Raw genomic sequence first — 15,197 nt, forward strand, 5'->3', positions numbered from 1 at the left:
GTTAACTGATCAAAAGTTGCCACATTGCCAGAGCCAGGACCAAGGTCAGAGTCATGAATCTTCAAGATATTGAGAGGACGTGCTTCAGAAGCCAAAAAATTAATCGAAGTAACCAAAAGAAGAAGCAAAATGTGGTTCAAAAATCTCGCCATGATGGAGATTACAAAGATTAAAGTGGTGTTTTTTGTGCAGTAAACCTCTCTGGCTGAAAACTCGTAGTTTTAGGAGATGGATATTAGCACAATAATGAACCACGACGGACCCTCCAAATAAACTAAATTGTCTTGCTAGTTGAGTTTGTTTGGTACTTGTATGATTTCTTGTTGTGTTGATTCATATGCCAATTTATACTAGTTAACGAGTGGGCTAGGTTTTGACCACTATAGGTGGCTAATTGTTATTCAAATTCAACGTGAGTATAGTGATGCTAGACGAATTGATTTATCAAATGTAGGAAATTGTCAGGTAGTTTCTTAATTTTGAACAAAAAAATGTCATTACTGTTCAGCTTAGAAATGTTGTAGAATGTGGAATGAAGAGTCTAATTTGGGCAGCACCGACGTATAGAATTTCTATATTTTCTATGTTTCCTGTATTTATAGAAAACCTTGTACTCAACTGCTACTAATTAAGACTGATTAGTTAATTAACCTTCGAATGCTAATTGGAATTTGGGGGCCAAGGATTTATATATTGGAGATTTTCAGGTTTTAGTCAATTGTTTTCATGTGTAACTACCGAATAACGCCCCAACCACCTCGGACCTGGCACTCTGGCATGTTTGAATATATGCTATGGGGTTAATTTTATTTATATACGCTATAATTTAAGAATTTATAACAGTATCAATGTATTTCAATATAGTCTAGCAAGTACTTTATCTTATTTTTCAGATTATCTTTTTCATTTTTATAGGTAATTATTTGTGTCATATTTTAGGTGACCTCATGGTGAATTTATTTTACATACACAATCAATTTATAAAGGTTAAATTCCCACGCAATGATGAGATGGATGGAGAATAGAAGTTAAACTTGTAAGGGTCGTTTAGTTGGTGGTTAGAGTTATGTAGGTAATAAGTAATACATGAATTAAGAAATTACTTGACTTCAAATTAATTGGGTCAGAATAAATATCGCCATCCAGATGAAAACAAAAATAGAAGAAAAAAAAGATATAAAAGCCATGTTTTAATTCATGCCTTTGAAAGTTTGAAAACTATACAGCAGCCCTATATCTTTGACAGGTTGACGACGACTTAGCCTACGTAGGAATTGGAAAAATAATATCTCGTCGCTTGTCGACCATTCTTTAGTATCGTTCATTTGGAGGTCTATAATGGATCATATCTCCCTTAGCTTGTGCTATAAAAGACTTCATTTTGGGACCAAGACCTAGCTATATATTTTATTCTACTAACTAAAATCACATGCTACGTGAGGTATGATTTTTTAAAACAAAGGTGTAATTTGAAGGTATTAAATCTTTGTAATCTTCTCCCACTAACACTACAAGAAAAACTATATCTGGAAACAATTTATTTTTTTGTTGCCATAGATTGATTATTGTTACAAAAAATATTTTTGGCAACAAAAAAATATATTTTGTTGCATGAACTTTTCCCAACGGCTGTTATTGCAACAACGTGCGACAACTCTTTTTTTTTAATTGTCAAAAGTACTTTTCGCAACAATAATCAATACTATGACAACAAAATTAAATTTTTTGTCAACAAAAAAATCATTTGCCAACAATAAAATTAAGTTGTTGCCAAATATAATTTTTTTTATTGTGATTTCTATACTTTCTTATAGTGTAATACTAAGTTATGTTTTTCATTCTTTTAAATAGTTGATAGAAACTTGATCTAATCGCTATTAAACCACAACTAATGACTCAACCTAAGACATCACTTGTTTTTTTTATAGTTGAAATTCATCTGTCCAACTCGGTTACAATGGTTATACGCCTCTCCACTTAAATACCAAACTTTAGGCCCCAAAAAGGTGTTGGAAGGTAATTTCACTGCTTTAACTTTTTATAAGGAACATGGAAGTTTGTTACTGATTACAATTTTTCAAAAATAGTACTCCTTTCGTCTCAATTTATGTGATATAGTTAGACTAGGTACAATTTTTAAGAAAGGAAGACTTTTGAAACTTGTGGTCTATTACAAGTCATAGATATTTGTGTGGCTCAAAATTATTTCATTAAGGGTAAAAGGAGAAGCGTCAAGTTAAATTATTTCTAAATATAAAAATGTGTTTTTTTTTTTTTTGGGATAGACTAAAAAGAAAAGTGTATAACATAAATTGAGACAGAGGGAATTACTACTTATTTCATAGGTTTGTATTATGGAGTATTATTTTTTTCATTTCATATTAGTAGTTGAATATTTCCCAGATTCAATTGGTGGGATTTCACTGGGTCTGTTGTTGTATTAATAGTTAATATTTCAACTACAATATGAATCGGTTATTCAAAATTCATATAAAAAAGAATTGTTGACAATTGAAACATTAGTTGAGTCTAATGAGTGCTCTTTAAAAATCTTTAACAAAAACTAAAACCAGACACTATGGGAGGATAGACATCAGACTTTATGAACATTATATTCTATTAATACAGATGCATTGTTAGAGGCATTTGCCTGTTATCCAATGCAGAAAATGAACCGTGAATATAGTTGCAGCACTGTTTTGATACGTGATATACAATTGCATAAGACAGAAGGAAGTAAAAGCACACGGAAGTACATATTAATGCATGCTAACAAAAGCTAGGCCAAATTAAAATCATCTGGCTTCATCTATTTTCAATTGTGAAAAAACCTCACTCTCACTGGCACTGACACAACTTGTGCTTACATCTATAGAAGGTAATCGATGAATACCGGGCAATGCCATCTGCCACGAAACATCGGTGTTGTTACTATCTTCGTGAAATTCTTGGGGCTTCCCAGGGTGTTGAAGCGATAGTGCATAGTTCAAGTCCCACAACACATCTGCCATACTAGGCCTATCACTGCCATCTTCTTGCACGCACTTCTCTGCTGTTTCCCCGAATTTCCTCAAAGAAGTTGGGTTAATTTTACCTGCAAGTAGGAATGGAAAAATTAGCCGATGAAAACATGACTCCCCCAACCCGTCAACATTTGAGCAGGTTATTGGCCCGCTCATATTTTAGCTTAGCCCATTTTAGCCTAACCCGTTTTAAACCATCTAAAAATTGGGCTGATGTAACCCAAGTTGATGCAAGAGAAACTTTGCCAAAATATTTTCAAAAAGACAAATTTTGTATCGGATACTCCCTTTGTCCCAATTTACGTGACACTTTTCCCTTATAGAGAGTCAATTTGACTAATTTTCGAAGTCAAATTGGATTAGATCTACTCGATATTTAAAATCAATATTTATATATTCAAAAACTATATTGAAAATACTATAAGTTGCAATTTTTTTTTTTTTTTTTTGATGACATGGGAACCCGCAGCCGCTACCCTCCGGATGCGCACAGGGTAAACCCAGCACCTGTGCAATAGCTCGCAAACCACACATGAGAGGTAACCCGCACTAGGCAAATCCCCTGCTGTCGTAGGCAGGGGGTTTCGAACTTGAGACCTCCATTATGAAAGTCCCATGCTCAACCAATAAGTTGCAATTCTTCTCATGTCAATATAATGAAAATATATATTTTAAAATATTGGTCAAAGTTCACATATTTTGAAACTTGATATGCGAAAAGTGTCACATAAATTGTGACGGAGGAAATATGTTACATATAATCATAATAAAGAAAAATTAGTTTATTAGGTATCTAAAATTATAGTATTAAAATTTAATATGAGTTGAACAGGTTGGGTTATGACTCATTTTATAACTCATTTTAGCCTAACTCATTTCAGTCCAAGTAACTTCTGGCCCAAATTCAACCAAACTTGCCCATTTGACACCCTTACCTGCAAGCAATGGGTCAATTATCTTTTCTAGCTGTTTTTTTTTAATCCAAGAGAGTCCCCATTCCGCCAAGTTCATTTGATTTCTCGGAAGCAGGTTGTCTACAGCTGGTCTAGCAGAAAGCACTTCAAGAAGTACAACTCCAAAAGAATAGACATCAGATTTTTGAGTAAGTTGCATGGTATTCACGTACTCGGGATCAAGATAACCAAAGCTACCTTTAACATCAGTAACCATATGTGTTTGATCAATGGGACCTGATTTGGAGAGACCAAAATCAGCAACTTTGGCAACATAAAATTCATCAAGAAGGATGTTTGTGGACTTAGAGCCTGTGTGGATGGGCATATGCCTATAAGCTTAAGTTGGGTAGTTTAACTTATTTTTTTTTGGCTTATAAGCTGTTTTCAGTTTATAAGCTGCTTTAGATAAGCTAAGTCAAATGGGCTCAATTATTTTTTTGAGTTTATTTTAAGCACAAAATGACTTTAAGCTGGTCAGTCAAACACTCAAAAAAACTGAAAACAGCTTATAAGCAACTTATAAGTCAATCCAAACGGGCTCTTAATGTCCCTGTGAATAATTGGCTCACTTAAACCGGTGTGAAGGTAGTGTAAGCCCTTAGCTGCACCTATACAAATTTGTAGCCTTTGATCCCACGATAACTCTGACCGTGAACATGATTTACTAACATCTTCCTTCGAACTATACAAATGCTCTCTCAAAGTTCCCTTCTCCATGAATTCATAAACAAGTATCATCTCGTTTCGTTCATCACAGTATCCAATCAATGAAACGAGATGCTGATGACGAATTTTGGACAAGAGCGTTATCTCAGTTTGGAATTCCATAATACCCTGGCCATTTCCTGGCTCGCTTCTTTTCACAGCCACTTTAACACCATTGTGTAAAGTTCCTTTGTAAACCTTTCCAAAACCACCCTCACCAATCATAAATTTGGGATCAAAGTTATGAGTAGCATACAAAATCTCAGCAAAAGGTATCTTTAACCCAAGGCTCATTTCAGGATTAGAGCTGCTACCAATTGTACTACTTCCTGCATAAACATTCACCATCAGCCCATCAACACTCTCAGCGCGTTTCGGTTTTCTTGATTTCAAACAAAACAAGATAACAACTACAGAAACAAAGGCGAGTACCACACAACCAACAGTAGAACCAATTATTATCAACAAACGATTCTTGGCTTTTCCGTTTCCCTCTGGAACTGATTCCCGTTTGTTAATCAGCTCCATAATTTCCACCCCATTTAGAAAAGCATTCTTATCAACTGAATCACGCAGAGGGACAACTGAGATATTCATAAAACCAGAACCATCTGAATCCACTACAAAATCAACATAAAAAGGAGTTCTTAATTCTGGAGGACTCTGTACTATTGGCTGACCAAATAGACCATATATATAGGCATTGAAAACTGTACTATTCCGGCGTTTACTAACAATGTCACAGAAGTGTAGGCGTACAAAAAATGCAGCATACCTTTTTACTCGAAGAAGCCAAGTTATGTTAAATGAGTTGTTACTTTGTGTCACATCATCTCTATTCATTTCTTTGGCAGTTTTATAAACAAAAGGAGGAGCATCATATTCAGTAGCCCCTCCTTCATAAATAGGCCTAGCACTATTTGCTGAAGGATGGTTCTTTGCTGATCTTTTGATAGACAAGTAATCATCATCAGGCACCCAATTTCTTCTCATGGTATCATTTTCAGGGGTAATTTTTGGACCACCAACATTAATCCTTTGAATTACAGCTAAAGCACTCAAGGACAAATCCTTTTTAGCATTATTGCTATTTCCTTGAGGAGTGACATAACTAGCAGATTCAGGAATGAAATCTTGAGGAGTAACATATGCTTCTATGGCGTTAACAAACGCGAAAGACGATTCGTGAGAGGGTCTAAAGTAGATTTTCAAATTAGGACCATTTACTGGGAGCAGAAACTCTTTGATGACAGGGTAAGTTACGTTTTTCGGGACACTATAATTCGACAAAATCGAGAAGTCCGAAGCCAAAACATCGAATTTGGCATCAAAAAGATTAGAAAAAGGAAAGAAATGAAGTCGTACCATGTAAACACCATTTTCCTCTGTTGAGAGTTCATACAAAGAAGATTTACTGAATACTCTGGCAGTTCCATAGATTCCGGATAACGCGGGGTCGTTAACGGAGCGACTGTGGCGCGAGTCAGATTTCGTGTCGCTGGAAAAAATGGTGTGGGTTGTGCCGGAGACGGATACTGAGGAATGTGAACCACAGTTGATGAAGTATTGTTGAGGGAAGGTGTAATCAGGTGATGAGGACATGGAATAAGGAAGGAATATAAGGGAAAAGATGAAAAATGAGTGAAGATTTGCCATGGTGGAGAAGAGTGAAGGGAAGTGAAATGAAATGATTGAATTTTTGGCAGAATGTAATGTAGAAAAAGGAGGATGACGAAGTTGACTGCAAGTTGACTTGGAACGGGACTTAGACTAATTAATATTGATAGTCATTTGTTGGATGGATGTCTTATTTTGTAGTAGTAGTAATTCTGAGGCCAGGATTGGCCCAAAAATTCTTGAAAACAACTTTTACACACAAAATATATTCCTCGCTCTCACCGTACTGTAATAAAGGCCAGTGAACCACATGACAAAACTCAAACTTACTGCTACAATTATAAGTAGATTTAGAATTTCTAAAATATGAGTGTACCATTAAAAAATAGAAGGAAAAAAAAAAGTATTGAATAAAAATTATTTCTATTCCTCTAAGTAAATAACATATCATTCAACCAAGAACACCATTCATCCTTTTTATAGCATTGATATCAACAGATAATATTATACTAAACAAAATGTAAATAAAATACTTAATTTCGCAAAGAAATCATGGATTCACGTGCACCATATACCCTATAAATCTTCCCCTACTACATCACACTTAAGCCTAAGTGACTACAAACGAGCAGTTGGGTGGTTACTCAGACTTCACCATATAGTTCAAATTCCTACAATGTCTAACTTGTCGAACACCTTATGGGCCAAATTTTCGACTGTTAGACACCCATGTCCTACAATGTAAATTTGTCGTGGAAATTCTAGTTTGGAAAAGCCAAAACAGTCAGCCAACATGATTTCCTATAAATATCTAAAGAAAACTCCTCTGGAGCGAACTTTCACTATTTTCACAAGGGTTAGGGAATTAAGGACACATATAGAGAAAAGAAGTACTCTCTCCGTCCTAATTTACGTGACACCTTCCGGATTTCAAGATTCAAATAAATCTTTCTTTCACTGTAATTTTTTCATGTATCTTTTAAATATTTTGAATTGTCAATTATTGTGACTTACATTACTTTTAAAGTAGTTTCCAAGTATTTCAAAAAACTTAAAATTTTGTGCCAAAAATTAACGGCCAAAATTAAACTTTTTGACTCTCAAAATCTGTACTGTGCCACATAAATTGGGACGGAAGGAGTAAAATAGTACCTGCTGGTCGCTAGCAGTGGACTGAAGTGAACAGAAGTGTTGAGGTACTTATCTTGGCTCGTGATACAACCTTAGGAGAACCACACCCCAAAGTTAGCTACTGAGGTGTGAGAGCCTAAGTGAATAATATTATTGGAAAGTATTATTGGGCCGGGTCCACCCATAAGGGGTGCTAGATGATCCGCGGGCCCATTAAATATGCCAGCACATTAAACCCTAGAGCTAGCCTATATAAACACAATTATGGATATTTAAGAAAAGTTAATCCATCATATAGAGACTGCTAGGGTTTGCACATAAAATATATCTCTGCATAAGAAGGGATATTAGGCTGTGGAAACATGGGGATTCATCCGCTTTGTGAGAATTCCCGACATCCGGTGACACGAGTCGTGATTGCTCAAGATCCGCTTCCGCTATGGAGAAATCCGTAAGTCTCCTAACTAGTATTTATGCTTCAAATACTACATTGGTATCAGAGCCATAGGGTCGTGTTCCAATTGAAGACATGATTGTATGCGATACATGAAAATTATGATTTTTATGAATAATCCTGAATATTAATTGCATTATTTCATGTTTGTAAATGCCTAAATTTTGCATGAAACCTTAGGGCTTTTATCGATCTCATCTAGGGCTTTCTGTTGATATGTGGATCGTATTTTTTGTCTTGTAGTTTGTCAGATATTGAATTTTAAAGTTTAAGGGTTTAATTATTACGAATTTAACCCCAAAAATTCAATAAACTTGGTTTTATGCAATGTTTGTACGAATTAAGTTGGGTAATTTGTTACCCATCTATTTTGAGCAAAAATATATAATCAATTGTGATTTTCATCGACAATTTGGGTCAAATTTTATGAAAAACTGTTTAGGATTTGTCTGAAGAAAAACCCATTAATTTGGATCGTGTGGATCAACTTTTTGAATGTTTTCATGGTATTAGTTGTACCTATCAGTCCTAAAGCATGTTTAGGATTAAAATATATAATTAATTAAGAGAATATTGGCCGAAAAATAAGTTTTTAGTCGGAATATTCACGTGACCCGCCCAAGAAAAAGGCTATTGTTTTTGCGATTTTTGGCATGTTGTTTGATGATTTTTTGAGCATTAGGTGCTTGAAATCAATCCTAAAATATGTTTGGGACAAAAGTTTTACTGTTACTGCTGATAATGCTTCTTCCAACGATGTTACAGTTAGAGAATTGTCTAAACAGTTAAATAATTGGGAAACTAATATAATGGATGGTCACATACTTAATCTAATTGTGCAAGAAGGTTTGAAGGAAATTGATGCTTCTGTCAAACGTGTTAGGCAAATGGTAAGGTATGTTATATCATCTTCGGCAAGAGGAGCTCACTTTAAGAAATGTTGTGAAGTTCAAAAGGTGGAATGTTCTAAATCATTAGAGCTAGATGTGCCTACTAGGTGGAATTCCACCTACTTGATGTTGGATACAGCACAACACTTTGAGAAGGCCTTTGATAGGTTTGATCTTTTTTATGAGAATTTTAATAATTATCTTTCTACTCATGTTCTTGAAGATGGAAGTGTTGCAGGTCCTGTCGCATGTGATGACTGAGCGAACGTAAGAAATGTGGTAAAGTTTCTTGAAAGATTTCATGAGCTCTCCGTAAAAGTTTCAGGTTCACATTACGTTACTTCTAATGTTCATTTTGAGGATATATGTGAGCTTGATGTACATTTGAAAGTGTGTTTAGAAAGTGAAGATGTTAGTTTGAGTATAATGGCTGAGCGAATGAGACAAAAGTTCAAAAAATATTGGGGGATCCCGAAAAGATGAACAAAATGATTTTTATTGCTTCCGTGTTGGATCCTCGTAATAAGTTTGTGTATGTTAACTTTGGTCTTGAAGAGCTATTTGGTGAGGAAGTAGGAAAGAAAGTAAGCGAAGGAGTGTATGATTATATGAAATCTTTGTTTGGAGAGTATCTAAAAAATTATTCAAGAGAATTTCATCATAAATCATCTCCATGTACATCTTCTTCATCTCAATGCTCATCTGATGTATCTTCTAATTCTAACACCTCTTTGAAAAAAAAAGCTTTGAGAACTAAGCTTCACTTGAAGAAACAAAAAGAAGATTCTAGGTGTGCGGGTGCTAAATCGGAGTTGGATAGATACATTAGTGAAGATCAAGAGCTTGAAGATGAACGTGTTGAGTTTTCGATCTTAGATTGGTGGAAAGTAAATGCTCCTAGATTTCCCGTTCTTTCAGAGTTGGCTCGTGATGTATTGGCTATTCCGGTTTCTAGTGTGGCATCGGAATGTGCATTTAGTACCGATGGGCGTATTCTTGATCCATTTAGAAGTTCATTAACTCCTAAATATGTGCAATCTCTTATTTGTTCTCAAGATTGGCTTAGAGAAGAGACTAAACCCGTTAGTGTGGAAGAAAGTTTGGAGTATCTTGAGAAACTTGAAATTGGTAAGGTTTTATATATTTTTGTGTGTTTTAGTGAAAAAATCATATTCTTATTTATGCTGTATGACATATTGATACGCCCAAATTACACCTTTGAGATCAGGAGTAAGCGGTCGTTGTCAAATATAGAACCCAACAAGGTTGGGGTCGAATCCCACAGGGAATACAATGAAGAAATATACTCGATAAGTGTAACACCCGACTGTTAGTCTATATTTCAAGGGGAAAGGAAATATAATAAAAGTTTGATTGTTGTTTGTTCATTAAAAACTGAGAATGTTTATAAGATGTAACCAATTGGTAAATGGGACTAAGGTTGTGGTTCCAATGGAAAGTAATGCGATTGGGTATCAATTCAACTTATTTACATGCCTAGGTGCATTAAGCCAAGGGTCACACGATTCTTGCCAAAAGTTTTCCAACCAAATCAGCAAATTTCATCCTAGGCTTTTCCAAGCCCTAGAATGTTTTATAAGAGAACACCCATGTAGCCTCAACTAGCTTTCCTATTCCTAGATCAAGCTATTAGATGGATTTAATGACCCACATTGTTGCTATTAACTCTTTTCCTAACCTCTACTCTCTTTTCCAAGCAAAGTAATGGTATTAAGGCACAAGTAATGTTGTACACCATCACAAGACATTAATGCTTGAAGAGTTAATAGAAAACACCATTCGCATATAAATGTAGTATGAATATGAAACCCAATCACATAACTAACACATTGGATCCCACAACCTTAGCTGAAAGATTAGCTAATGATATTCATTGAAAGTAAATCAATCAAGTAAAATGTATTCATAAATCTTACAAAAGTGTTGGATGGAGAAGATGACAAAGCCAAAAGAAATCTCTTAAATACTTCACCAACCAACAATAAATGAACTCCACAAGAGTCTATGCCAAAAAACTGCAGAATAATCCAATCCAAAACCCTAGCAATCTATTTATAGCATGTCCAAAACGGGAACAATTTCCAGACAAAAATGCCCCTGTGCATAGGGTGCGATTCGCACATAGTGTCGCATGTTCAACCCGCGAGTCGCAGGTTTCACCAGACCATCGCAGGTGTCGCATCTTCAGTTATTTGTTGAGCAGCATCTGCGACACCAGACGCGATTCGCATGTTACACCTGCGACTCGCAGGTGGTGTCGCATGTGGTATCTTATTTGGTCCTCTCTGTCAACAGGTGCTGCACCACCTGCGACTCGCATGTGGTACTTGCGATTCGCAGGTGGTGCCATTGTTCAGTTCTGCTGGGTTTTTGCTTCATTTTGCTTCAAAATGTTTCAAGTTGCTTCCGGCACATGTTATTCTACAAATTGACATAAAAACACGAGAAACGACATCAAAAGCACTTGGGGATTTACAAAAGACTAAGTAATTGGCGTCGGATGAGCCGTAATTTCACGACTCATCAACACCCCCAAACTTATACTGTTGCTTGTCCTCAAGCATTTAAAACAGAACTACCATATATGCCAATTGCTAGGTACTACAATGATGATCGCAATCAGCCAAAACATAATTGTTGAAAATACGAGTTCCCCTCCCTCTTGTTGCGAGACATGGTGCCTTTCCTCAATAGGCGAGCATTAACCAACTGATGCACTTGATGACACAATGTTATTCTATCTTTAAAAGAAACGGCTTCAAATGAGGCGTCAAGAAGTAATTCTTTCATTGAGCCTAGTAATCCACATGCCCTCACAATAAGACCAAAGAAAGTCCCCCACACACATATTCATGAATAGCAACTGGGACAAAAGACGAGTAAGGAGAGAACCACTCACACTCAGAAAAGAAAATGTACAAGTACAAAAAATGTGGTGCCATAAGCTTGCCCTTTAAGTATTTATCCACTAATATAAACACACTTTGTTCAAAATCAATTAGGACTTGCGGGTCATAGTTTAGGTTCGGGGTTAAGGTAGGGTGAAATTTGGGTAAGAGTGACTTGACGTCTCCCTAAGAATTTTCGAATACGCTTCCTTCACCTAATCCGTTCCTTCTTCAGCATTTAAGCATTATCCGCCAACTCGTGCCTCCTATTGCCAATATCATTATTTTTTTTATTTTTTTTAATATTTTTTTTTATTTCTTACATCACAACCATTATTCACACCTTTCTCTACACAAATATCTACATATACATTTTTTTTTAGCTACCACCCCCAAACTTAAGCGCTTAGCCAATTGTAGCGTATTCCATTTGCTTAGGGAGATAGGATGCAAAAAGGTGGGTAAACAAGGGCAAAAGGAATGGGGTCTGTCACAAGGTTGTAATGAAAGAAAAGAAAAACAAAGTTACGGCTCAAAAATGGGTTAACTAGGATATCAATGCAATGGGTAGGAATTTGTTTTAGGTTCAGTGGCGGTCGAAAGAGAGCCTAATATCCTTTTTCAAACAAGTGTAGTTTAGTATTTCGCCTTGAGACACTTTCCGGGCAAGTTCTAGATCACAATTATGCACAAGACTAGAACAATAACCTTTCACACACATGGCACATGGATTACTTTGCTATCTTCTAACTACTTCTCAACCCATCATTCTAGACTTGCAAAACATTTGTGTGTCACCAAATGAGTCATGTTAGTGTTGCTCCTCCCCTCTGAGTACATATGCAAGAATTTTTGGGAGGGGTGTGGTCAAAATACGATGGAAAAACAAAATAAGAAAAATTTATAAATTTAAAAACCACGAAAAACAAAATAAGAAAAATTTATAAATTTATAAACCGATCAACCATCACTATTATACTTGGCAATGACAAACTACAAGTGCACAAACTTAAACATGAGCTATCCTACCCCCAACAAAAGGAATATGCAGTGTCCTCAATGCATCAAAATGTAGTACAAGGGATAAATAACTCACGATGGACGCATCAGGCGTCCGATGGCGACCGATCAGCAGGGAGGACCTCCAACGAAGGTACGATCAATGGGAGCGGTGTAGCATCACCCTCCTGCCCGGGTGTCAGTATCTCAGGCCCCACAGACGGGGGCAATGGTGTGTCAGCTGGAGGAGCGGTGGATGAACTGGCCTCACCCGCCCTCGGGGGTCGAGATGCCCCCCTGGGTTTCCTGCCTGCCTCTAGGGAGTACTGCATCGCCACATATGTGTCAATCTCATCCTCAGCGATACCAGCAGCCCGGGCGGAAGTACGTGCCTCCTCAACAGCTGGGTCAACCTCCAGCTCCTCATCAAACTCTTCATCACTTTCTTCCTCCTCTTCTTCCTCTTCTTCCTCAGTGTCTTCTTCCTCCCCAGTTGGCTCCACCACCCCTTTTCCCGAAGGCATGGCAGGCGATGTGGGCCCAGTGGAGAATAAGGAGGCACCGGAAGGTAGAATGGGTGCACTGAGCTCAATGTCGGGGACCTGTAATATTCGAATGTCCTCCTTGACCTTAGCTAGGTCCGCCCGAATGGACGAAAGGCCGCCTACACTGCCCCCCTCAATCTGCTCCAACCGACGATCAATGCGGCGAACATGCTCCTTAATGTTGTCCTGCTCCGCCCTAATATCTGTGATCGCCTGAGTGTAGGGTGCCATGGCTGCCTCAATTGCCTCTTTCACAAAATTGGGCATTCTCTCAACCAACCAATTCACTTTAGCATCTGCTGCCCGGAGTACTCGCATACCCTCGGTAGACACTCTACGGGCTGCTGTGGTGGATGGCGGAACCGTGTCAGTGGGAACTGTAGTGGAAGAACTTGGAGGGTCAGACCTCGGTACTTGAGGGGCAGTGGTGGGAGCTGTCTCCTCATCATCGGTGGCCAAGTCTTCGGGCTCAAGAATATGAGCATCAAGTGTTGTTCCCGCAGCTCTTGGCTCTGTGCTCACCCGCTTTCGCTTCCTAGTCCCCAGTTCTAATTTGGTGTAATCAATCGTTTGATCAGCCGGTAAATTCCTGTCCACTCGAGGAATATCACGAACCTCTTTCCGGCGGCATAATGTAGTGATCAAACAAGGAAAAGAGAGCGATGTGTTCTTTTGAGTGGACCTATTCTTGATCTCGTCTCGGATAATTACCCCCACATCGACAAGGTACCCGAACATGAGTGAAGCAATGAGAATACACTTGGCAATAGGTATGTCAGTGCTATGCTTGGAAGGACTCACCCGCAATGATACTAAGGATAACCAAAACTTGGCCTCGCGGTAGAAAGTGTTCTTCTCAATCGGGACAGATGGATCCAACCATGGTGGAGTCCCTGAGGCAATCACTGAAGCTACCCACTCGCGTTGCTCCTCCGGGTTTTCCATCTTCAATTCATATTCAGAACTAACCGGAGGCCAACCTTCAACAGGGTCTGTTTCGCTGCGTTGCTCATATAGGATCGATGTTATGGTATCGGCAGCACAATCAATCTCCTTCCCCCGAACCGGAACCCAACAGAGGTGCTCCAAGTTTTTCTTTGGGGTGCGGCGCGTCCTCTTTGCATTCAATGTAGCCGCATAAGCTGCATAGAATTCCATTACCAGGGTTGGGCAGTATTCAGAAGGCTGCATGAAATAGGTCCATCTCAAGGCCTCAAGCTTACGAATAATGCCCGGGCATTGATCTTGCAGCCCTTGTAGAGTGACCCTCTTTTCGACAATGAGGCCCCGGACTGGATTCCCATCATGTTTAATTGTATTCCAAGTCTTATACAGCTCCCTGGATCTAGGCACGGTGAACCGTTGCTCCATTGCCTCCCTTCGTTGACCTCTGGTGACAGCATCCTCGGGCTTAGGAGAGGAAGCCCCATGTGTCCCCTCTTCAGACTGGGGGACGGGATCAGCCGATGCCTTTTCTTTTCTTCTAGAAGAGGAGGTTTGTCGTGTTGCTCGTTTTCCTCCACTATGAGGTTGATTTGATCGAACCATCCTGCACAACATACAAAAATATACCCATTATTTATGGTGTTTGTTTAGCAACAATAAAGAGGTATATAAAAGAAAAACAAAAACAAAACATTGAAGGGTGGCACCACCTGCGAAACATCACATGCGAGTCGCATGTGTGACATGCGACTCGCAGGTAGTGTCGCGGATGATGTATGCACACTTGTTATTCACTGGCAACACCTGCTGCAGCAGGTGCGATTCGCATGTCAAACATGCGAATCGCGGATGATGCTCGCAGGTGAGACACTTGATCAGATTTGATTTTTTTTTTTTTTTTTTTTTACACACAACACAGATGAACACACACCAGAACATATTTACGTAACTTTCTCCTTTAAGCGCGTTGTCACCCCATCAATCATTGGGAAAATCTATTCAATTACCCGCACCTATGTTCGA

At 38.1% G+C, this 15,197-nt stretch overlaps 1 protein-coding gene across 1 annotated transcript; it reads right to left on the reverse strand.

The window, feature by feature from the left end:
* Positions 1-2,593: 2,593 nt before the first annotated feature.
* Positions 2,594-6,443, reverse strand: LOC132617830 (probable receptor-like protein kinase At5g24010). Its single transcript, XM_060332905.1, has 3 exons — positions 4,519-6,443; positions 3,959-4,288; positions 2,594-3,094 (listed from the first exon to the last, which is right to left on the reverse strand). Exons 1-3 carry the CDS (start codon positions 6,338-6,340, stop codon positions 2,796-2,798), a joined length of 2,451 nt encoding a protein of 816 aa, XP_060188888.1. The 5' UTR covers positions 6,341-6,443; the 3' UTR covers positions 2,594-2,795.
* Between the last annotated feature and the right edge of the window lie 8,754 nt (positions 6,444-15,197).

This window comes from Lycium barbarum, chromosome 11 (genome assembly GCF_019175385.1).
Source record: "Lycium barbarum isolate Lr01 chromosome 11, ASM1917538v2, whole genome shotgun sequence".
Taxonomy (NCBI): Eukaryota; Viridiplantae; Streptophyta; class Magnoliopsida; order Solanales; family Solanaceae; genus Lycium; species Lycium barbarum.